Source organism: Dendrobates tinctorius, unplaced genomic scaffold (assembly GCF_039654945.1).
Source record: "Dendrobates tinctorius isolate UK_male_01 unplaced genomic scaffold, ASM3965494v1 ptg000154l, whole genome shotgun sequence".
Lineage (NCBI taxonomy): Eukaryota > Metazoa > Chordata > Amphibia > Anura > Dendrobatidae > Dendrobates > Dendrobates tinctorius.
The window spans coordinates 4,403,146-4,429,163 of NW_027361821.1; the positions used below are offsets into that span (position 1 = coordinate 4,403,146).

At 42.8% G+C, this 26,018-nt stretch overlaps 1 protein-coding gene across 3 annotated transcripts in view; it reads right to left on the bottom strand.

The window, feature by feature from the left end:
• Window positions 1-280: 280 nt before the first annotated feature.
• Window positions 281-26,018, bottom strand: part of ATP1B4 (ATPase Na+/K+ transporting family member beta 4) — a 170,399-nt gene continuing 144,661 nt past the window's right edge. For all 3 annotated transcript variants that reach the window (XM_073547592.1, XM_073547591.1, XM_073547590.1), the window contains 6 exons: window positions 18,979-19,107; window positions 8,244-8,348; window positions 6,695-6,891; window positions 6,369-6,425; window positions 4,345-4,437; window positions 281-838 (listed from right to left, as the gene is read on the bottom strand). In XM_073547592.1, coding sequence (XP_073403693.1) covers window positions 680-838; window positions 4,345-4,437; window positions 6,369-6,425; window positions 6,695-6,891; window positions 8,244-8,348; window positions 18,979-19,107 — 740 coding nt within the window. In that variant the 3' untranslated portion in view covers window positions 281-679. The remainder of the gene's footprint in view (window positions 839-4,344; window positions 4,438-6,368; window positions 6,426-6,694; window positions 6,892-8,243; window positions 8,349-18,978; window positions 19,108-26,018) is intronic.

A 26,018-nucleotide genomic window follows, 5' to 3' on the forward strand; every position in this document is an offset into this window, starting at 1 on the left:
GTGCTTATAATGATATACAATTTCTATTTGATGACTTCTCGCCATCTCCTCTACATGAAGAACAGCATTGAGCAAAATATCTATTACATTGGAGCAGATTTAGCAAAATGATCTGCAGGAAAACCTGTATTGCCAATAGCAACCAATGATGGCACAGCTTACATTTTACCACAGCCTTTTAAACAATGAAAGCTGAGCTCTGGTTGGTTGCTATGGTCAATAACAACAGATTTGATCATTGAGGCCCGTTGACTTTTCGAAAGAAAAGTGAAATCTAAAATACATTTATAACCAAACAATATTTATTCTAAAGGGTCTACAACTAATCAACTCAATGTTACTACAATGGCTGACAGCAAGAATCTCCTTGATTGCCTGTTCCTATGAACAAGGACGGTGGCAGTGCGTGGTGGCAATCCAAAAAGAATCCAAGTGACTTGAAGCATGACTTTCTTATAGCTTTTAGTTTTGTGTACAGCCGTATTTCTATGGTGCTCGTCACTCGCTTGTGCATAAAGGCCAAGTCTATTGGATTTAGCACCCTGTGGTCTAGTAGAAGATGGAGTCATGCATTGAGGTTTCAGGTCTAGTAAAGCCGACCGCTGTAATAGAGGAAAAGGAAGTAGTAGTCTGATTATGGCCACTTGTAGGTATCCTAAATGGCTGAGTCTGGGGCCATTCAGCCAATGTTCATTGTGAAGATGACTCTGCCCAGGAAGCGGTCAGTCTTATGATCGTTAATAATGTCTTGTCCATTGATTTTGCATTGTATGGTGACATCATGATTAGGGATCATCTCTGTGAAATGCATAGCGACTAACGGTGAAGTGTAGTTTACCTAAAAGAGAAAAACTGGTTAGTTATAATACCAGGAAAAATAAAATACTAGATTGCAATCTCATCACACTTTCATAAAGTTCTGATTGGCACAAGTGTAGCAAGTAATGGTCATTGGAAGTGTTGTACAGGACATCTAGATGGATCAACCATATGGCTGGATTAGACCGGTACAGTGTTGAAAGTTAACAAGTTGAATGGGAACAGTACTTTCATCAAACTTTGCATAAATCAATATTACAGGCAAATACAAGAAAGTTTGTAAAATATCTTATCAAAGAAATCTTCCTTCACTTATGAGCCGCTTCTTTCCCTTGCCTCTTCAACATATTGTAAGGGGGTGAACAGGAACAGTGTCATCGGCCCGAAATACGCTCTGGAGTTGGAACTATCGGGCCTGTCATCACTGTTGCAGGGGGGTGACTTGCCTGGGTGGGGAGAGCTCGAGCACCTGACCGAAAGGGGCGTGGGAGACTTAGAAGGAGCGGAGTGCGGGAAGGAGGGGGACTTGGCGGGAAGGTGACTACAGAGCAGGACAAAGGTTGACTCCCTCTCCTCAACTACCACCACTGACGCCAGCCCTTTACAGACTGTCCTCTTACAACCTTTGCACAGTGCCCCTCCACGAATGAGACCCGTGACGGGTATTGCAGCAGACGTACTGAACGTTGTGATTCTGTACGAGGCCTTGTCACCCCTGCGGCCTGTACAGCAGCGTGTTCCTGGTTACCGCGTCACACTTTAGGAACCCACAGAAAGAATTGTATTCCCTCTCCAACGGACCCAAGTTCAACGGGCTCAGGACCAACGGATCTGGATACTTCGGCACAGTCAGGAGGCAGTGCATCTCATTTCTACACAGCAGGGCCAGAGACTTTGTTCACGGACTGCGACGCCGTCGGGAACTGTTCCAACCACTCCCCAACAAGAACTCCAATCGATATGTCATTACCTTTCAGTTTTCCCTTGTGTTTATTGCCTTAACACCTCCCTGTGCGGAGGTTTCCTTGAATTCATATTCATATTGCTTAAGTAAACCCCTTCTCTGCCTCCTGCTGTGTGCTGCATCCGGCGAACCTTAAGGTCATCCACTATGACACAACCCATTATACTCAGGGCAGAGAGGAAGTGAGGAAACAGGCAGTGGGTGACTGCAACAGCAGATAATTTTCTTCTCTCAGCCTGCTCAATGCTCAGCCCCATACTTCAGTATATTACTCCTCAGCTCTACATATACAGCCCCATCCTGCAGGACATCACTCCTCAGCCTCCTCTATGTACAGCCCTTTCCTGCAGGACATCACTCATCAGCCTCTCCTCTATGTACAGACCCACCCTACGGGACATCACTCATCAGCCTCATCTATGTACAGCCCCACCCTACAGGACATCACTCATCAGCCTAATCTATGTACAGCCCCATCCTGCAATACATCACTCCGCAGCCTCCTATGTACAGCCCCATCCTGTAGGACATCACTCATCAGCCTCACCTATGTGCAGATCCATCCTACAATAATCACTCCTCAGCCTCCTCTATGTACAGACCCATCCTGCAAATACATCACTCCTCAGCCTCCTCTATGTACGGTCCCATCCTGCAGGACATCACTCATCAGCCTCACCTATGTGCAGCCCCATCCTGCAGGACATCACTCCTCTTAACCCTTTTATTTACAGCCATATCGTGCAGAACATCACTCTGTTTAGCCCATCTATATACAGCCCCATCCTGCAGTGCATCACTCTGCTTATCCCCTTAATATTGGAGTGAAACATGATGCCACATGTGATCTAATAAACACAAAAGTCCAAAATTATTCTTTAATTGTGTACACATTTAAATTTAAATATCACTTGCCATAAAATTCATTTATGTAGTACAATGAAACTACGAGAATCATTGGCACAAAAGACTAAAATACCATTTAATAGAAATTATACTTACATGTGTAAGCTTGCCATAGTAAGGGAAGTACATTAGGTCAAAGTAATTTTTTGGATAAAAGGTAACTGCTCCTAAATGACTTTCTAAGATCATATTTTTCTGCAATTCCTGCTATAAGTCTTTTGGGGTATGTCTTTATCAGCTTTTTACATCTAGAGGCTAAAATTGTTCCCCATTCTGTTTTGGAAACTAGTTTTATCTCCGTGAGCCTGGATGTAGGCGTCTCTGAACAGCAATTTTCAAGTCTTGTCACAGGTGCTTGATGGGATTTAGGTCTGGAGACTGGGCCATTCACACACATGAATATGTTTTTATCTAAACTATTCCCTTATAGCTCTGGCATTGTGCTTAAAATCGTTGGGCTGCTGGAAGGTGAACCTACATCCCAGTCTTAGTTTTTACGCAGCCTCTAACAGGTTTACGGCAATGTTTGCTTTCTATTTATCTCCATCCATCTTCCCATCAACTTTGACTAGCTTCCCTGTCTCTGTTGAAGAAAAGCATCCCCACAACACTGCTGCCATCACCATATTTGACGGTGGGGATGGTGTTTTCAGGATGATATACAGTGTTAGCTTTCCCTCACACATAGCGTTTTGCATTTAGCCCAAAAAGTTCTACTTTGGCCTCATTTGACCATAGCACCTTCTTCCACAGAATCATAGAATCGTAGAGTTGGAAGGGACCTCCTGGGTCATCTGGTCCAACCCCCTGCTTAAAGCAGGATTCAATTAATCATCCCAGACAGATGTCTGTCCAGTCTCTGTTTGAAGACTTCTATTGAAAAAGAGCTCACCACCTCTCGTGGCAGCCTGTTCCACTCATTGATCACTCTAACTGTCAAAAAGTTTTTTCTAATATCTAATCTGTGTCTCCTCCCATTCAGTTTCATCCCATTGCTTCTAGTCTTTCCTTGTGCAAATGAGAATAAAGATGATCCTTCTACAATGTGACAGCCCTTGAGATATTTGTAGACAGCTATTAAGTCTCCTCTCAGTCTTCTCTTTTGCAAGCTAAACATTCCCAAATCCTGCAACCTTTCCTCATAAGACATGGTTTGCAGACCGGTCACCATTCTGGTCGCTCTTTTCTGAACTTGCTCCAGTATGTTGATGTCTTTTTTAAAATGTGGCACCCAAAACTGGACACAGTATTCCAGATGAGGTCTGACCAAAGAGGAGTAGAGGGAAATAATGACTTCACGTGATCTAGACTGCTTCTGTTAATACATCCTAGAATTACATTTGCCTTTTTTGCTGCTGCATCACACTGTTGACTCATATTCTGTCTGTGATCTATTAGTATACCCAAGTCTTTTTCACATGTGCTGTTTCTTAGCCCTATTCCTCCCATTCCCTATATGCTTTTTTCATTTTTATTGCCCAGATGTAGTACTTTGCATTTTTCCCCTGTTAAAAACCATTCTGTTAGTTGCTGCCCACTGCTCCAGATTATTTATATCTTTTTGAATCCTCTCTCTTCTCTAGTATTAGCTATCCCTACTACGAGAATTATTGGCACAAAAGACTAAAATACCATTTAATAGAAATTATACTTACATGTGTAAGCTTGCCATAGTAAGGGAAGTACATTAGGTCAAAGTAATTTTTTGGATAAAAGGTAACTGCTCCTAAATGACTATCATTTCCTTTCTAGTAAAGAGACAAAAACACAGATGCAAATGCAATTATTACCAAAATGTTTATTTCTCTACTGCTATACAATATGAAAAAATGTTGCCCTACAATGCCCAAGTAATTCCTCCTTAAAATATCACCACACAGTGATTGCAGAACACTGCCATACATCTATTTATATAATTGCCTTGTAATGTTTTCATTTCCTGTTCTGTCCAGATGTCACCGTATCCCAGAATTCCAAGCGGAGGAAGTTCACCGACCGCCATATTGAGACATTCAAGTGATGGGTGTCTCAATATGGAAACTGCTGCTGGTACCAACCTATTGTGCGGTACCACCAGAGGAACACCGTCGTACCACACTCACACTCACTTTCACACACACACACTATTACACTCACACACTAACATTCACACACTCACAGTCACACTCACACACTCTTACACTTACACAGGCTCTTGCGCGGTACCACCAGAGGAACACCGTCGCACTGTGTCTGTGCAAATTCCACGCTGGTGCAGTGAATCATTCGGCTGATCCCGGCAGCAGATGCGCGATGTTTCTACAGGCAGAGGAAGCCAGTCACATTAAAGGGGTTTTCCCACAAACGAAAGTTCATTTTAAAAATTGTCTGTGTCTGACCATGTACGGAGTATACCACATCTCCTGGGAAGGGGAGGAAGCAAAAGACAATAGTGACATTACAGCAGGGGATCACAGGATTCATTTTGTGAAGTAAAATATTTCACTGACTGTTTTTAAACAATATTTTACCTCACAAAATGAATCCTCTGCGATCTCCTGCTGTAATGTCAGTATGGTCTTTTGCTTCCTCACCTGCCCAGGAGATGTGGTATGATCTGTACACGGTCAGACACAGACAATTTTTAAAATGAACTTTCGTTCATGGGAAAACCCCTTTAAAAAGAAATTCCTCCTGACATGCTGTGCACTGACTGTTTAGTGATGGCGTACAGGTCAAATAAGAGATGACATGAGAGGAGAAGACAGCAGATGGGTGAGAGAGAAAGCGCACATGGGTGAGACAGACAGAGCACAGGGGGAGACAGCTCAAATGGGACAGCACATGAGAGGAGAACACAGCACAGGAAGGAGAGAGACAGCAGACAAGGGGAATAGCACATGGGGTAGACAGATCAAAGAAGAGAGCACAGATGAGAGAAGTCAGCACATGGGGAAAGAGAGAGGGGATAGGTGGGTGAGTACATGGGGGGGAGAGATTCTCAACGCTGCAAAGCCTGCCCCCAGTGTGACATTGCCGCCCTACTGATGAGATAGCATCGGGCCTCCATCTAGTTTTCTATAAATGCAGCATTCATAGGTAATATGCATTCTAGGTAATAGCCCAGTTTGTCTTGTCCCTACCTCAGGGCTAGGCCATGATATTATTATATTACTTATAGATTTTGCCATATTTGAAATTTCACCAACTTAAGGATGTGCCTTTGTGAGTTTTTTTTTTTTTGCAAACTATGTTAAGTGACCAGCCATTGATACAACTAAAGTTCCAGCTGTTATACTATATTTTTTTCTGTATGTACTGTATCTGGAAGTCATTGGGTTTTTCATGTTGTATGCCTGGATATTGATTGCAGGCTTGATTAAAAATAATAACCTTTATATAGAGCTCATTTATTCCTCACAATTTTAGATTTGGGAAAGTAACAAACAAGTAAAAAAACAGGTAACCAAAGCAAAGGAACAGTGAGGTAAATGAGGTTCCTGCACATAACAGCTTACAATCTACATGAAATGGGACAGACATTGTACATAGAAATAATTCTGTCCAGTATGTCATCTGGCCAAAACACAGCTCAGGACACTTAAGGAAGAGAATACTGCAAGAAACATCTCAGGTAACCGTGTATTCAGCAACAGAAATACAAAGGTTTGTAAATTTACAGCTAACGTGTTTTACTTACGTAGGTTCCACAGGACACAAATATTGGTGTTCCAAAACCGGCTTTAAACCCAACAATCTAGGGGGATAGTAAACTTTGAGTTTCACATAATAATAAACATTTCCTATAGTTTCACCACTTTACTGTTATAACCCTGGAGTTTTCTGAAAGATTCCACACATGATTTTTACACTTCCTTGAGATCATCCACTCTATATATTTATATTCTATACAAAAAGTCTATTTAATTCTATGGTAATTGTTACGTCCAATTTTTGGTACCTTCTTAGTAAGGCTCCACTACCCTTTAAAAAACATGTCATTGTTTCACCTTTGCTTAGTTTTACCCGGTTCATCTTTAGTAAGATACATGGTTTCCCATGAGAAAAGCCAAAACTTGGGTCCCCAATTCCAGAACAGTTCTGTAGCATTGAGCGGCGGAACTGACAGGCTTTCCTTTCCTCATGTTCCTCTCCATCTTGAAGGAAGTATTGTCCGGGCGTGCATTCCACATTAGTAGCCATTTGTTTGCCATCATCATAGTCTAATATAGAAGAAAACTTATATTACACACATATATATGTATATATCATAAATGAAATTCGTTTATTAGGTTGTTTTTAAGTCCAAGGTTCTATGCTGATTAAACAGTTTGTCTCATAAACAATGTACATCAACAGGTTGGATAATAAATATAGGATTGTTAGATGTTCCATCTGCTGCAACTTCCACCTAGGTTACGTTCACACATTCAGTAATTGGTCAGTATGCTACATCAGTATTTGTAAGCCAAAACCAGGAGTGGGTGATAAATCCAGAAGTGGTGACGTGTCTCTATTATACTTTTCTCTGATTGTTCCTTTCCGGATTTGGTTTACAAATACTGATGTAGACCACTGACCAAATACTGAATGTGTGAACATGGCCTTATCCTGAGAATAGGAGACCCATAGTCCCTGTGTGAATAAACTAATAGTATGCATGTGCAACCACCACTTTATTAAGGGACTATTCCCATTTCATACCTTTACCCACAGGAAATGCTGTAATTGTATAGCAGATGTGGGTACCACTTGTGGGTCTTATATCTAAATTAAGAATACTAGGACCCCAGAGGTATTCAAAAACACCAAACCATTAAGATGGCACCAATGAGAATGATACACAGAATTAAATGATCATGCAGTTTATTCTGAGTTTTGAAAAAAAAAAAAAAACAACTAAAAGTACAATAATAGAAGTGCAAATTTTTTCAAATGTTTCAAAAGGGTTGGCCTGCTTAAAAATTATGTTAAAGGGAAGCTATCAGGACTGGGGCCCACTAGAGGAATTTCCTTGGGGGTGGGAGGCCCACTCCTGCACAGGGGCCCACCGGAGGAATCACTTTTTTCCTCCTTAGGCCAGTCCTATCCTGATTACCATCCAAGATCGAAGTTCACTTCTGTAGATTTGCAGATGATCTGAGTCTTTTAAGCTTAAAATGGATGCTAAAACGTGGATGCGTTTTTACCGTATGAAACCAACTTATCACATATTCATGAGACACTTTGGTTGCATTGGTAAGATTCTTCTTCAGGTTCAGTATTACAAAATTGAAGGAATAAAGGAAGTTAAATAAATTTTGATGGAAAATATAAATAGAAGAGAAACAACAGAGCACTAGACAAGCCTTTCCTAATACATCATGTCCCTGAACACTCCCCAGTAGGGTGGACAGTTGGGAACAGCAGGGATTGCTTCTTATTTTCTTACTTCCATATGGATAAGGTCTGTACAGTATAATTCCTATTGGCGTGCGCCAGGTCTTTTTCTATATGTATGCATATTAGTTATAACTCAATATAACAATGTAACAATGATCATGTCCAAGCAATTTCGTAAGACAAATCATTTCACCTTCCAGAAATGTGTGCAGACTTTTGGCGTATGACAACCACGTGTCCTTCTCTGAAGCATTAAACGTATAATAAAGTCCATTTTCCATTGGCCTGATTGTTACACCTGTAAAATACATTGCATATCGTCATCATCAACCATAAGAATTACTGTACATAATAAAGTTATATTTGACATAATAGCCAAATGACATCACTTACTCTTGTTTTATTTGACTTTTGTTAGGCTCATGTACTTAGTTACATCAATAGGATATTATTTTTTTTATGCACACCGGTTATCTTGATGCCATTTACAGTGTGATTCTATAGTTTAAAGGTAACCTGTCATGCAAATTAACGATATTAACCTGCTGATTTAGGGTTAATGACATCCTGACACCGTCCGGTGCCAGCACTGAGAACCCCACTGCCGGTATGAGATGAACTCTATTCCTTCCAGCATTCGGCTTTCAGTCACAGGGATGGTGAAGGCAAGGTTTCAGTCATCGCTCAGTGTTTAGAGAGCAGCGGCTGTAACCGCGCCCCAGCACTGATTGACAGCCGGCCCTACTGATGAGCTTCTGTCAGTCAGGGCCGGGGGCGCGGTTTCAGGTGACTGGAAGTTGAACGCTGCCGGAGGGAATAAAAGGTCATCTCCCGGCAGTGGGACTCTCAGTGCCAGCGCTGGACCGTGTCAGAATTCTATTAACCTGCAGATTAAACCAATCAAAATTAGTATTATTTTACATGACAGGTTCCCTGAAATGTAAAGAAGAGTCTGCCGTTGTATTTCCCCCTGTGGGTAAGGATGGAGTCATTATTGTTTCAATTTATTTCTATTAAAAAATAATCACCCCTGTTTTTTTCACTTCGACATGTCATTGTAATAAGGTGAGGAGTTATGCAATCTGTTGTTTTTTCTTTTAGAATTGTAATGAATTTAGGTAATATTGTAAAGATTTGCTTTTATTATGACATTAAATAAACGTATTGTCAAAGAAGCAATTTACAGTACTTTGAAAAAGTATTCATACCCAATGAACAGTTCCACATTGTTTCATGTTACACCCACCAACTGAAATGTTTTTATTGGGATTTTATGTGATTTACCAACACAATGTAGCAAATATTTGTGAAGTGTAAAGGAGATACAAGGTTTTCTAAATATTTTAAAAATATAAATCTGAAAATTGTGACATGTATTTGTATTCAGCCTCCCTATAATTTTAGACTTTCTAAGATCATATTTTTCTGCAATTCCTGCTATAAGTCTTTTGGGGTATGTCTTTACCAGCTTTTTACATCTAGAGGCTAAAATTGTTCCCCATTCTGTTTTGGAAACTAGTTTTATCTCCGTGAGCCTGGATGTAGGCGTCTCTGAACAGCAATTTTCAAGTCTTGTCACAGGTGCTTGATGGGATTTAGGTCTGGGGACTGGGCCATTCACACACATGAATATGTTTTTATCTAAACTTTTCCCTTATAGCTCTGGCATTGTGCTTAAAATCGTTGGGCTGCTGGAAGGTGAACCTACATCCCAGTCTTAGTTTTTACGCAGCCTCTAACAGGTTTACGGCAATGTTTGCTTTCTATTTATCTCCATCCATCTTCCCATCAACTTTGACTAGCTTCCCTGTCTCTGTTGAAGAAAAGCATCCCCACAACACTGCTGCCATCACCATATTTGACGGTGGGGATGGTGTTTTCAGGATGATATACAGTGTTAGCTTTCCTTCACACATAGCGTTTTGCATTTAGCCCAAAAAGTTCTACTTTGGCCTCATTTGACCATAGCACCTTCTTCCACAGAATCATAGAATCGTAGAGTTGGAAGGGACCTCCTGGGCCATCTGGTCCAACCCCCTGCTTAAAGCAGGATCCAATAAATCATCCCAGACAGATGTCTGTCCAGTCTCTGTTTGAAGACTTCTATTGAAAAAGAGCTCACCACCTCTCGTGGCAGCCTGTTCCACTCATTGATCACTCTAACTGTCAAAAAGTTTTTTCTAATATCTAATCTGTGTCTCCTCCCATTCAGTTTCATCCCATTGCTTCTAGTCTTTCCTTGTGCAAATGAGAATAAAGATGATCCTTCTACAATGTGACAGCCCTTGAGATATTTGTAGACAGCTATTAAGTCTCCTCTCAGTCTTCTCTTTTGCAAGCTAAACATTCCCAAATCCTGCAACCTTTCCTCATAAGACATGGTTTGCAGACCGGTCACCATTCTGGTCGCTCTTTTCTGAACTTGCTCCAGTATGTTGATGTCTTTTTTAAAATGTGGCACCCAAAACTGGACACAGTATTCCAGATGAGGTCTGACCAAAGTGGAGTAGAGGGAAATAATGACTTCACGTGATCTAGACTGCTTCTGTTAATACATCCTAGAATTACATTTGCCTTTTTTGCTGCTGCATCACACTGCTGACTCATATTCTGTCTGTGATCTATTAGTATACCCAAGTCTTTTTCACATGTGCTGTTGCTTAGCCCTATTACTCCCATTCCCTATATGCTTTTTTCATTTTTATTGCCCAGATGTAGTACTTTGCATTTTTCCCTGTTAAAAACCATTCTGTTAGTTGCTGCCCACTGCTCCAGATTATTTATATCTTTTTGAATCCTCTCTCTTCTCTAGTATTAGCTATCCCTCCTAGCTTTGTGTCATCAGCAAATTTAATCAGTTTACCCTCAATTCCTTCATCTAAATCATTGATAAAGATGTTGAACAATACAGGGCCCAGGACAGACCCCTGTTGTACCCCACTTGAGACATTCTTCCAGCCATTTACGACCACTCTTTGGGTCCGATCACTAAGCCAGTTATGAATCCACCTAACAGTTGCCTTGTCCATTCCATACTTAGTCATTTTTTCAATAAGGATGGTGTGAGATACTTTGTCAAACACTTTGCTGAAGTCAAGATATACTATATCTACAGCATTTCCCTGATCCACCCAGTCAGTGATTCTGTTAGAGAATGAAATTAAGCGGTATACAGCCCCCTCCAGCACAGCACCATGGTACAGTACTCACTGTTGCATTTAAAAAAACAAAAAAAAAACCAAAACAAAACACTCCTCACCTTTTCGTGCCTGTACTGCTCCTGGCTCCAGTTTTGTACACAGGGGCCCCATAGCAGCTGCATGATGTGCCGCTAGCTGGGGTCCCCTGGCGGAGCGGGGGCCCTAGGCAGCTGCCTCGTCTGCCTGCCCCTAATGCCGGCCCTGAATGTGACACCTCGTTTATCAAGTCTGTTTCTTGCAAATAAGTTGTATCCTTCTAGCCTTGTATTCCAATCATGTGTATTGTCCCACCAAGTTTCAGTGATTCCAATGACATCATATTTCTTTTCCTGCGTTAGTACTCGTAGTTCCAATTCTCCTTGTTTGTTGCCCATGCTTTGTGCATTAGTATAGAAACATTTTAGTTTGTGATTGGTTTCTCTTACTCCAATATTTTTATTATTTAGATTTTTTTGTCTTTGTTCTTTCCTCCCACTTCTAATAGCAGAGTTCTCAATAGCATTTGTCAGGTGTATGACTCTTTCTGGCCTTTTTCTAGTTTAAAGCTCTCCTGATGAGTGTAGCAAGGCGACTTCCAAATACATGTTTTCCAGTCTTCGTAAGGTGCACCCCATCTCTAGCAAGTAGTCCATCGTATAGGTAATTTACTCCGTGATCCAGAAATCCAAATCCTTGCTGACGGCACCATCGACGTAGCCAGTTGTTCACCTGCAGAATCTGATTCCACCTCCTTGTTCCATGGCCAACCACTGGGAGGATGGAAGAGAAGACCACCTGCACTCTCAGTTCTTTCACTTTCTTACCTAAGTTTTCAAAGTCACTGCAGATGGTTTCCAGGTCGTTTCTTGCTGTGTCATTTGTCCCCACATGTATTAGCATGGTAAGGAGCTGAAACTCCTAAAACCTTCATCCAATTTGAATGTGGATACCCTCAAATGAAAGCTGAAAGTCTGAACTTCAACTGCATCTGAATTGTTTTGTTTAAAATTCATTGTGGTAATGTCTAGAACCAAAATTAGAAAAATGTTGTCTGTCCAAATATATATGGACCTAACTGTAATCATCTTATGGTGTCTGTCTGTCTGTAACCGAAATCCCGCCGCGCTGATTGGCGGCCGCGACCAATCAGCGGCAGGCGCAGTCGGGCGCAGCGCTCAATCGGGTGCAGCACATCTGTAAGAAATAGAATTAAAATAGAAAAAGGTTATATTCACCTTCCGACAGTCCGCGATCTCCTTTCCACGTGCCCGGTCTCGCGGTCCCAGTAATGCCTTGCGCCTTAGACCGGAGATGACGTCATCAGCGGAGTTACGCGCAATGCATTACTGGGACCGCGAGGTCGGGCGCGTGGAGTGGAGATCGCGGGCCATCGGAAGGTGACTATATAACTATTTTTTATTTTAACAGAGACCATGCATACCAGGAAAGGGGGGTGACGGGACCAGGCATACCAGGAAAGGGGGGGGGGGAACCATGCATACCAGCAAAGGAGGGGGGAGGGGGACAATGCATACCAGCAAAGGGGGGTGAGGATGACCATGCATACCAGGAAAGGGGGGTGAGGGTGACCATGCACACCAGGATAGGGGGGTGAGGGTGACCATGCACTCCAGAATAGGGGGGTGAGGGTGACCATGCACTCCAGAATAGGGGGGTGAGGGTGACCATGCACTCCAGAATAGGGGGGTGAGGGTGACCATGCATACCAGGATAGGGGGGTGAGGGTGACCATGCATACCAGGATAGGGGGGTGAGGGTGACCATGCATACCAGGATTAGGGGAGTGAGGGTGACCATGCATACCAAGATAGGGGGTGAGGTTGACCAGGCATACCAGGAAAGGGGGGTGAGGGGGACCATGCATGCCAGAAAAGGGAGGTGAGGGGGACCATGCATACCAGGAATGGAGGGTGAGGGGGACCATACTTACCAGGAAATAGGGGTGAGAGGACCATGCATTCCAGGATTGGAGGGTGAGGGGACCATGCTTACCAGGATTGGGGGGGTGAGGGGTACCATGCATATCAGGATTAGGCAGGGTGAGGACCATGCATATCAGGATTGGGGCATGAGGGGACCATGCATATCAGGAAAGGGGGGTGACGGGACCATGCATGCCAGGAAAGGGGGGTGAGGGGGACCATGCATACCAGGAAAGAGGGGTGAGGGGACCATGCATACCAGGAAAGAGGGGTGAGGGGACCATGCTTACCAGGAAAGAGGGGTGAGAGGACCATGCATACCAGGATTGGGGGTGAGAGGACCATGCATATCAGGAATAGGGAGGTGAGGGGACCATGCATATCAGGATTGGGGCGTGAGGGGACCATGCATGCCAGAATAGGGGGGGAGGGGTACCATGCATATCAGGATTGGGGGGTGCATTATTGCATTATTATTAAAACTTCATAAATAAACTACATACATATTCTAGAAGGGATTCAGAAAGAGAATTGGAGGGATCCAATGGCTGGATATCCTTAAAGACAAAAATGTCCAGGAAGGATGGGAAATCTTGAAAAATGAAATTCTCAAAGCACAATTGTTAACAATTCCGAAAAGAGGGAAGAATAGGAAGCATTTAAGGAAGCCAGGATGGATGAACACAGAACTTAAGCACATGCTAAAAAGGAAGAAAAAAATGTTTAGATATGCCTCCCTCTTTCCATTTTATAAAGAAGAATATAATGCTGTCTGCAGAACCTGCAGGGCACAAATCAGATTATCTAAAGCTGACAAAGAACTGAGGCTTGCAAGAGATGTCAAAAGCAATAATAAAGGATTTTGGGGATATGTCAAAAGTAAAAGAAAAGTCAAAGATGCTATAGGATTTTTACAGGATGAAAATGATGAAATGGTAAAACAGGATGTTGAGAAGGCCGAACTTTTAAATTCCTATTTTGCATCTGTTTTCTCTCAGAAAGGAAATGTAACATCAACTGTTCTTCTGTCACGCTCGCGCCTTGGCTGAAAGGCACGAGCCGGGGGGTTATGGCCCCACTGTGCCACAAACCAGACTACCCTGGAAGGGGCGTAACTGGAGCCTCTGATGGTGAGGTCAGGCTTGTGCGGCAGGTAGCTTCCGGGTGCCACTCCAGGGTGGTGTCTGGCTGTGGCTGCTGATCCCACTCGGGAACAGGACACCTGGACAGGTGCGAGTGACAGGCAGACTGAGACACAGGGCAAGAAGGTACGACAGATACAGGGCAAGCAGGCACGGCTTGAGACACAGGACAGGCGGGCACGGCTTGAGACACAGGACAGGCGGGCACGGCTTGAGACACAGGACAGGCGGGCACGGCTTGAGAAGGAACAGGTAGGGACCTGTTCACACAGCAGGTGCAGGTATGGATGCAGGCAGGCAGGAGTGGAATATGGAGGAACGAGTTTGGACCTGTTCACACAGGAGGTGCAGGTATGGATGCAGGCAGGCGTGGAATATGACGGAACAGGTCTGGACCTGTTCACACAGGAGGTGCAGGTATGGATGCAGGCAAGCAAGAGAGAAGCTGCAGAAAGAGGTTCTGCAGCGGCAGCAGGAGTCGTGCAGACAGAGCTGCGAGAGTGCAGACGCACAGACAAAGCTGCGAGAGTGCAGACGCACAGACAAAGCTGCGAGAGTGCAGACGCACAGACAAAGCTGCGAGAGTGCAGACGCACAGACAAGGCTGCGAGAGTGCAGACGCACAGACAAAGCTGCGAGAGTGCAGACGCACAGACAAAGCTGCGAGAGTGCAGACGCACAGACAGGGAGGACACAAGGAAAGACACAGGAGAGAAAGAACCACAAACAAGGAGACTGACAGACAGAGGTAAGACTGAGTTCAGACAGAGACACAGGGACAAAGACACAAGGACCAGGATATTCTGCCTCCTGGCAGGCGGACAGAGTACAGACAAGGTACAGGGAACAAGACTCAAGGGCCAGGATATTCAGCCTCCTGGCAGGCAGACAAGGTACAAAGCAAGACTAGGAGTAAACCTCCAGAGAAGGAGATACACAAAACAGGGCCTGGCTTCCTCAGCAGCAAGATACTAACTGAGATTAGACATTGCACAGGCAATGTTTCAGTGGGAGTGGTGATACTAAATAGTCAAGGGCTCCAGGTGATTGGTCAGGGACAGATTACCCAGGTGCACCCTGACTGCATAAGAACCAGAGAGTTCAGGCGCCGCCCCCCTATACACACAGTCTGGAAACATGGAGAGCAGAGGCACAGAGCTGGCAACAGACAGAATTCACAGCATGGCTTGAAGCAGAAAGTAAGTTGGTGTGCGGGGGATGGGAGGCCATGTAGTGATGCCAGCAGGGTTGTTACATCTTCACTGTCCTATTAAGGGAATAGAAGAATGCAGGATATCTATAAACAGAAAGATAGTGAGGAAACACTTAGCTAACCTAAATGAATTCAAGTCTCCAGGTCCAGATGAATTACACCCCAGAGTATTGGAGGAGATAGCAGAAGAAATTTTTGAACCCCTCTCCATAATCTTTGAAAATTCTTGGAGAACAAGAGAAGTCCCAGAAGACTGGAGAAGAGCAAATGTTGTTCCTATCTTCAAAAAGGGGAAGAAGGTGGACCCAGGCAACTATAGGCCGGTGAGTCTGACTTCTATACCAGGAAAGATCTTTGAACAAATTATTAAACAACATGTATGTCAGTACCTGGATAAGAATGAATTGATTAAACAGAGTCAGCATGGGTTTGTAACTAATAAGTCATGTCAGACTAACTTAATTTCCTTCTATGACGGAATCACTGATTGGGTGGATCAAGGAAATGCTGTAGATATAGTATATCTTGACTTCAGCAAAGCATTTGACAAAGTATCTCATACAATCCTTATTGAAAAAATGACTAAGTATGGAATGGACAAGGCAACTGTTAGGTGGATTCATAACTGGCTTAGTGATCGGACCCAAAGAGTGGTCGTAAATGGCTGCACATCCAGTTGGAAGAATGTCTCAAGTGGGGTACCACAGGGCTCTGTCCTGGGCCCTGTATTGTTCAACATCTTTATCAACGATTTAGATGAAGGAATTGAGGGTAAACTGATTAAATTTGCTGATGACACAAAGCTAGGAGGGATAGTTAATACTAGAGAAGAGAGAGAGAGGATTCAAAAAGATATAAATAAACTGGAGAAGTGGGCAGCAACTAACAGAATGTTTTTTAACAGGGAAAAATGCAAAGTACTACATCTGGGCAATAAAAATGAAAAAAGCATATACAGAATGGGAGGAATAGGGCTAAGCAACAGCACATGTGAAAAAGACTTGGGTAAACTAATAGATCAGACTGAATATGAGTCAACAGTGTGATGCAGCAGCAAAAAAGGCAAATGCAATTCTAGGATGTATTAACAGAAGCATACAGTCTAGATCACGTGAAGTCATTATTTCCCTCTACTCCTCTTTGGTCAGACCTCATCTGGAATATTGTCTCCAGGTTTGGGCACCACATTTTAAAAAATACATCAACAAACTGGAGCAAGTTCAGAAAAGAGCAACCAGAATGGTGACCAGTCTGCAAACCCTGTCTTATGAGGAAAGGTTGCAGGATTTGGGATTGTTTAGTTTGTAAAAGAGAAGACTGAGAGGAGACTTAATAGCTGTTTACAAATATCTAAAGGGCTGTCACATTGTAGAAGGATCAACTTTATTCTCATTTGCACAAGGAAAGACTAGAAGCAATGGGATGAAACTGAATGGGAGGAGACACAGATTAGATATTAGAAAAAACTTTTTGACAGTTAGAGTGATCAATGAGTGGAACAAGCTGCCACGAGAAGTGGTGAGTTCTCCTTCAATGGAAGTCTTCAAACAGAGGCTGGACAGACATCTGATTGGGATGATTTAGCGAATCCTGCTTTAAGCAGGGGGTTGGACCAGATGGCCCAGGAGGTCCCTTCCAACTCTACGATTCTATGAGAATACCCGATGCGTTAGAATCAGGCCAAATTCTAGTCATGTCATATAGGGGAATCACTGGCCATAATATGGATTGAAGATGTTTTTAATATATAACATCTGACATTCTGCAGAAAGGATTTCTTTGTAATAGGGAGAAACCAATGATGGAAGGCCTGCTTTCCCATTGTAAATTTGATTAATAGCACATGATTAATTATGCAGATTTTTCTCATGTCACTGCATTGTTACTGTTTTGATCCTGGTCGTGAAAAAATCTTTTTCTTCCTGTGTACTAGAAATTACAACCTGTTCTCACATTGCAGAATAGCTCAGTGTGTTATTAGGTTGATTCCCAATCGAAAGGTCACTAGTTTGAATTGAGGACCAGCCAAGAATATGATTTCCCAAGAAAAGCAGTAGTGGATGATGATGAGATTATGAAGCCTTTTGCTCATCAGTGTATCATTTACTGGGCTGCTTGGTGCAGTTTTGATAGAATTCCTGTTTCCTTATCTGTTGTAGATGTAGTCATGGTCAGAGCTGTGTATTACCCCGCCCACACCCCTGATTGGTAGCAGTTTCCTGTGTAGAGTGTACATTGTAAGTAAGCCACCAATCAGTGGTAGAGGCGGAGTTACACAGATTAGCCTGACTAAGCTGCATGTGAGATCTAGTCCAGCAGTGATAATATCCTGCTGATAAAACACTGAATGTATTACAACTACAACACACAGCCTGATAAGTGACACATCTCTGGAATCAGGCTCCCTGTCCAATATTATGCTCCTCTCAGTCTAAATAGAAAGAACCTGCTGATGAATTTCCATTAAAAGGGTTGCCTCATAAAGAGGATTCCTCCTGGTGAAAGCTGCCTGCACAGTCAGCTAATTGCCATTTACCCAAGCTCTGGCAATCAGCTGTTATTACACAAGGATGTTATACAGCTGGCCATATACTTTCCAAGAAGCAGTCATGTAGTATTACATTCTGGCTATTCAAATGGAGCCCATCTTAGACCAGAAGTGGCTATTACTTATGGTTTCCCACTCGCATAGGGGGGCAGGGGGCCCTCATCTTAAACGGAATCATACCAATAAATGTTCCATGTAAACGTGCCTGTACTTTCCATCTCCCATAACCAGCGCAGGGTCATTGAGGACCACCGTGAGATACAGAATATAGAGTCCTCGGAAATGTTTTCAGGAAGTGAAGTCACTGAGAGATATGGTTACTCCGCAAGGTCACACATCTGAATGTAGACACATTGCAGAGAGGGAGTTCATAAGGTCAGTCCCAGAGCCCTGTGCCATCCTATCTATGATGATCCTGGGGAATGTAGAATGCCCTTTAACATGGCCAATAAACCCCGGGCTAAAAATGAGTTCCTGCTTCACAAATAGGAACACGTAACATTGTGATGGTGCAAACAAGGCGAATGTTCCGATTACACGTGAACACGTAGGAGTGATGGCAACTGATGGAACAAAAGGAGTTATATTCCTTCCGGCTATGCTGAATTAGGCAGTGTAATATTAAGTCTGCAGCACTTACTGCTTTTCAGGGGATTAATAGCTTAGAAGTTACCGTATGTATGCAGTTTACCACTGTGAAAAATGCCAAGGAGCAGCTGCCAACCAGACTATGGTGAGAAGTGGATTCTGTGTGGTGTTACAATCCTAGAATAATGGAGTTCATGGTAACATCGAGCAATCAAGCCAGTCTAGTGCTTACCAAGCTACATCAGCTCCACCTGCAAACCCTCGATCCGAAAGAGATGTACAACATTAAAAGATTATTTAATGAATATAACTTACCAGGTGGGAAAACTCTGTCTCTGTATGTAGGCACATATGGGCTTATCGTAACAAGCAGTCCGTATATACATAATGCAAACATCCCAGTAAGAAATGCATAAAGTAGAAAGTAAAATAGAAGTATCAGAACTGCAAAAGAAAACAACAGAAATATGAAAAGAAATATGAGACCATGAAAGAGTTTCCATCACTTTCTCCCCGTTCAGATTTTGAACAGGAAAGCAGAGATTAGACAGTAGATCTCTATAGAGAGGTGCTAGTTTAGTCTATATGTCCTTAAAGAAGCTCTCCTCCTCCCATCAAAGTTGTTATCCTCTTAATACATCGCAATCATATTATTCAGAACTGTGTACTTACAATTGCTCATTTTGCCTTTCTACCCAGATAATTCCTCTGTTTTCTCTGCTCTATGTAGAATCTGGAAGTCTTTTGTCCCTGTATTTATCATCCCCCTCTTCAACTCCTGATCCCGCGGCTCTCTCCTTCCCCTCTGCTAGGAACCTTAAAGGGAATCTGTCACCCCTTTTTTGAGATATCATATAATGATATCATTCAATTGTGTGTCACATAAGGATTCTCTTAGTACTTTTGCTTCCCCCTGACCCCCCACCTTTCATGCCTAAATACCTTTTTTATATCAGTTCAGATGTATGTAAATTGACACGGTCCGGTCCAATGGGCGGGGCTTATTCAACTGCTCCCCCCCCTCCCTGTCTTGCTCTACACAAGAAGAAATGCGTAGAGCAAGACACGGAGACTTTTTTTTTTATTATTTCCAAAAAATGAATTTATTAGGGAATATTTTTTTTTTTTTATTTAGCGATTTTTTAAAAAATTATTTTTACACTTTTTTTTTTAACTTTATTACATTGTCCCAGGGGGGACATAGCTGTCCTGTGACAGATCTGTCACAGGCACTGCACAAGGCTTCCTCGTGCCTGCGCTTTGCAGGCACTGAGGAAGCCAGCTCCCTGCAGGCCCCCGAAGGTCCCCGTCGCCATCTTGGATCCGGGGACCTGCAGGGATGAAGCCCCCCCGCAGCAGCGCTGCACATTGCGTTGCTGTGGGGGGCTCAGGGAAGCACGGAGGGAGCCCCTTCCCTGCCGATGCTTCCCTTTAACCCCCAGTACACCGCGATCGTGTTTGATCGCGGTGTGCAAGGGGTTAACGTGTCGGGGGCGGTCCGTGACCGCCCATGACACATTGTGACAGGTGTCAGCTGTGATAATCAGCTGACACCTGGCCACGATCAGCGGCGCTCACCACGTCGGCGCCGCTGATCGCTATGACGTAATATTCCGTCCATGGGAATTAGGTCCAGGGTCACATAGACGGAATATTACATCCATTGTAGGTAAAGGGTTAAAGCAAATCTGTCAGCAGGATTTATACTGATTAAAATGATTCCTTGGTTGATGGAATCCGTCTTGTGGTTGTTGTTTAATCTGTATTTTCAGTTTTGTGCTAATGATATGCTCGTGCTATGGGCGGGGCTATGGGCGGGGCTTTATGTGGTGCTCTGCTTACATATGCATCAGTATATGGGCTTATGACATGTCACTGATCCTTTAGTGACCTGCCCCCTATTTTACATACTGCATAGCCTATTGTGGGGTTACAAAAAAACATTCAACTTCATCAAAATGGCAGCGGCGCCTGCGCTGTAGTATGATACATGCCTAATATACATATATGTACTATTTATGCATTATTCGATACTATCATTGGGTAAAAAAATATGAACTTCATCGTGTTCTGATGCTACTGCACAAGCACCACCAGCGCTATTTTGCTGGAGAAAATAAAATTAGGCTCCATCAAAATGGCGCCGGCGGGACCTGCGCAATAGCATCTATTGCCAAAAAAAAAATTCTATCAAAATGGCACCGCCAGCAGTGCCATTTTGATGGAGCCAAGTTTTTTCTCTCCAGCAAAATGGTGCCGGCGGTGGCGCTTGCACAGTAGCATCTATTGGAACACAATAGATGATGCTGCGCAGGTGCTGCCATTTTGATGAAGTTGAATTTTTTTTTGTAATCCCACCATATTATAGGAATAAAGCATAAATGCATGTATGCATATTAAGCAAGTATCATTCTACAGTGCAGGTGCCATTTTGATTAAGTTGAATTTTTTTTGCAACCCCATAATAGAATATGCTGTATGTAGCACGGTAGCACAGTGGTTAGCACTGCAGCCTTGCAGCACTGGGGTCCTGGGTTCAAAACCCACCAAAGACAACTTCTGCATGGAGTTTGTATGTTCTCCCTGTGTTTGCAAGGGTTTCCTCCAGGTTCTCCGGTTTCCTCCCATATGCCAAAGACATTCTGATAGGGAATTTAGATAGTGAGTCCCAGTGGGGACAGTAGTGATAATGTCTGTAAAGCACTGCGGAATAAGATAGTGCTATATAAGCAAAAGCATAAAAAATAAAATAGGGGGTAGGTCAGTGAGGGATCAGTGACCTGTCAGAAGCCCATACACATGAATACCTAATCAGAGCACCACATAAAATCCCTCCACAGGCCGCAACGGAGCACGAGCATATCATTAACTCAAAACTGAAAATATAAGAATAAACAACAGCCACAAGACGGATTTAATCAACCAAGGTATCATTGAAATCAGTATAACGGCGCCGGCCTGACACGGTCTGTAGGTTACTGTGCACTAGGGTGACCGGATCTCATATGGGAGGGAAAAAATGTAAGAATCTTGTTCGTCTGGACCCCACAAAACGATTCCCCTTCCCAGATATTGAGAGAGCCAAAATTTGAGCTCGATCAAACGACGTTAACCCGTGCCGCTCGTCGCTCAAAGTTTGAAAAAATCCAAATTGAGGTATTTTAAGATTTAGGTATTTTGCATAGTCTGTTAGACTATAAAGAATGTGACAACAACATTGCAGAAATAGCCCTGACCAAATTTTCGAACCATTTGTGGTATTTGAATGCAGAGTTGGTGGGATTATCGTTTTTTGATCCCACCATTACAGACAATGAAAAGTTGTTAATGGCTAATAAATTGCTCAGTAGCACAGATGAACCATCAGAGCACGCTAACCTAGATGAGTTGATAATTTTACATAGTTATCTAATCTATTCTACAGCTTTTGTTAAAGTAGTTTTTGAAACGTCAGAATATAATGCTCGGCATTTGCTTACAACTTGCAGGACATATTGCTTTTGTTCTTCATCTTTTGTCAGAAGGTCGTTAAAGTCGGTTACTTCCTACCTCTTTTAATTTTTCTTTCCTAACTTTTGGATTTACAACCCTAGCGTTCTCTGATGGTTCATCTGTGCTACTGAGCAATTTATTAGCCATTAACAACTTTTCATTGTCTGTAATGGTGTGATCAAAAAACGATAATCCCACCAACTCTGCATTCAAATGCCACAAATGGTTCGAAAATTTGGTCAGGGCTATTTCTGCAATGTTGTTGTCACATTCTTTATAGTCTAAGACTATGCAAAATACCTAAATCTTAAAATACCTCAATTTGGATTTTTTCAAACTTTGAGCGACGAGCGGCACAGGTTAACGTCATTTGATCGAGCTCAAATTTTGGCTATCTCAATATCTGGAAAGGGGAATCGTTTTGTGGGGTCCAGACGGACAAAATTCCGACATCGATTTTTTGCGGTCACCCTACTGTGCACAATCCTGCTGACAGGTTCCCTCTAAGTTACAGTCTCTGATGGATTCCTGGTGGTCAGTGGTATATTCAGCTTCTGACTTCTGCTGTTCAGTGATGTTACCAGTATGAGTCCTGGTGGCCTGGGATATATTAAGCCTCTGGTGGTAAGTAAGCAGTGTAATCATCATCTGATACTTCTTAGTAGAGCGGTAAATAAGGTATTCTGGGTCCCTGTTGATCCACCACTAATAAAACAACCTGCAGCTCAGGGAATGGCAGCATCTTCTACCAAGATGTTGTTACTACGAATGAAAAATGTTTTTTCTTTTATAACTACAGGCTTATTCAGGAGTGTTTTCTGAGGCATAAATATACATATTTCACTGCACGATAAAATATATGCATCGTGTACATGCTTCACCGAAGACTTTAGCTTTATCCAGGGCTTCTGTATTCAGCATAGCTTCCACTGTGATATAAAGCTTTGGATGCCGTATCTTTGTAGAGATTTGCAGCTGCTGATCTGTTCCAGTTTGCTATTTCACAAAGAATTTGTTTATCTAGTATTGTAAGAAATCGAGTTCTCCCAAACATTCTCATTACATCCCTGGCAGTCCCCTATTATTCTATAGGACTTACATTGTTTGGAATCATCTATATAAGCTCATTACAATTTCCTAATATTATTTATGAATTGCCACTGATTGATCCTGTAGTAGTGTCTGCTGGGAAATGATAGAATAAAACTATTGACCACATTTATAAATATTTATAATCGTATACAAAAACTCCACATCAGCTTTAGGCTATGTACCCACGTATGTAGAAAGAAACGGACTCCTTCCCAGGAAAAATGTGCGTTTTTTGCGCGCTTTTATGTGTTTTTTACAGGAGCGGCCTCCTGCTCATAGAATATAGTTAGAAATGCGGATTTTTCTGCAAAATTAAGGAGCATGCTGCGTTTTTTACCACGATGCGTTTTTTCGCTGAAAAAAAAATGCATCAATGTGCACAAAAAGTGCGGAATTCATTAAAAAGAATGGGATGCTTCTTGCAAGCGTTTTTTTCCGGTAAAAACGCTTATGTGGGTCCACAGCCTTACAGATGCTTCTGGGCAGGGTTACTAAAGGTGTGCTAAAGAAACCATAATTCTGCCTCAATTGGAATAATCAGAACCTTTCTTACATGACTTGGACCAAATGTAATATTTCTTTTAGACACTTTTTCTTGCACTCTTCACAATAAATTAACTTGAAGGGAAGTGACCAACCTAAAATACAAAACTGTGCGCCAAAACTGCACCAAATAAACCAACTAATAGGTGGTTTACACTTAGATTACATCCCGATTGCCCTCTGTATGGATATGGAAAGCCCATCTCTGCCCCTTTATTATTTGATTGGCTTATTTCTCGCATCTAAAGCCTCCGTTACACGCAGCGAGATCGCTAGCAATATCACAGAAAAGTCACAGGTTTTGTGACGCAGCAGCGATATCGCTATGTCTGATACTTACCTCTGACCGCTCCCCCGCTGGTTATCGCTGGTCGCGCGAGAACGGCCTGGACCATTTCTCGTCAGGCACTTCCTGCTGGGCTTCCTGTGGCGCCGACGAGTGACGCATGGATGCGGGCGGGAGGACGTCAGGATCGCCGCGTCTGACAGGTAGCGACCCCCCCGACCGCTGCTATGTCGCTGGTGAGATCTGCCTGTGTGGCAGCTCACTAGCGACCACTTAGCGATCCATATCGTTGTCGAGATCGCTGGTGCATCGCTTAGTGTAACGGTACCCTAAGATTTTGGTCCAATTAATCATTAATTTGTATGAATACATGTGCTTGTGGACAAATAAATATTTATTCATTTGTTTGATTGCAAGATTTATTTATTGGGTACACCTTAGTTTTGACCTTAATTCTTTATTTTGTCTTACATACGCACAGTGTTTGCATAAGGACGGGATCACACATGTGAGAAACACGTCCGAGTCTTGCATGTTATTACCCGGCGCTGCCGCTGGCACTTGGATCGGAGCGTGCGGCTGCATAGAAATATATGGAGCTGCACGCTCCGCTCCCGAGTTCCAGCGGCAGCGCCGGGTACAAAGATGCGAGACTCGTCCGAGTTTCTCACATATGTGATCCCATCCTCACTAACATAGTTTTGGGATAAGTCGAATTGTAGCTATTCATACCTTAATCATTTAGGGTGTTTTACCTCTTTGTATAGAACATGTGTTTGTAGTATGTAGAGCAGTAAGTGTTTCATTGCGTGTAGAAGTATTACATCGTCTCACTATATGTATCTACTTAGAATTTTGAATGTGTTATATATTTTTTGATACATTTTCAGGGCACCTTTCTCTCTGTGTGGGACAGCTGATAATCCACGTCGGTTGATATTGGTGCAGGTTTGCTGATCTGTTTTTACTTGCGTGTTTCCCAGATGAAACATTAGTCTAGATAAAGTTCACAGTAACAGATGGAAATTCAGTTAAGTTTATTCCCATAGTGCAGTGTAGTTATGGGAACAGTCAGTCATGGAAACTATATCATGCAGAGTTCTGAACATCTATCTGTGACTACGGGAATTAATTACTAAGGTTTTAGCTCATGGTTATTAAATAGCTGTAATGAATGAAGCCAGAAATAGGAATGGAACTTCGTGTACAGTAGTGGAGGCAGCCGAGATCCATTCTTTCCACTTACTGTTAGCTTTTGCTAATAGATTGGGAGCCTGAGAACATTGATGTTGAAATGAAAAGGTGGCTGTCCTGTGGTGGCCTCATTATTGTGACATTTATATTTATAGGGTGCTTACTGGTTTGGCAGACAGCAACATTTAGGTTTAGATAACATCCAGGCCTTTCCCACATGGTCCACCCCACCACATTACTTGATGGGATCTAATATGCTTTGAACAGTTGTCACTTGGTTTAGTGTTGGTTCCTTCTCAATAAAGGGGTATTTTCAAGTGTGAAACATCTCGCCCATCTGTGGGCTTGGGATAACTTTTTAATCGTGGGGGGGTTCGACCACTGGGGCCCTCATCAATCCAGAGAAGTGGGGCTTTCCAGAACCCTGGCTAAATGGAGCAGAGGTCAATCAAGCACATTGATGATCCATTAACTCTAAAAAAAGTTCCAAACATATTCTGAGTGCTGCACTAGACAATCTCTGACGGTCTTATTAAGAATATAGTGGAAATGTGCCCAATCAACCTCAGCTCCATTCAACTGAGGCTCTTTAGAGCCCCCGTTCTTGGGATAAGTGGGGGCCCCAGCAAATGGACCCTCAGCTACTTAAGAATTTCAAACTTCACAATACTCCTTTAGGCTTTGCCATAAATCAATAGCTCTGATTCCCTAAATAAATAGTCATAATTATATACAGTCATGGCCAAAA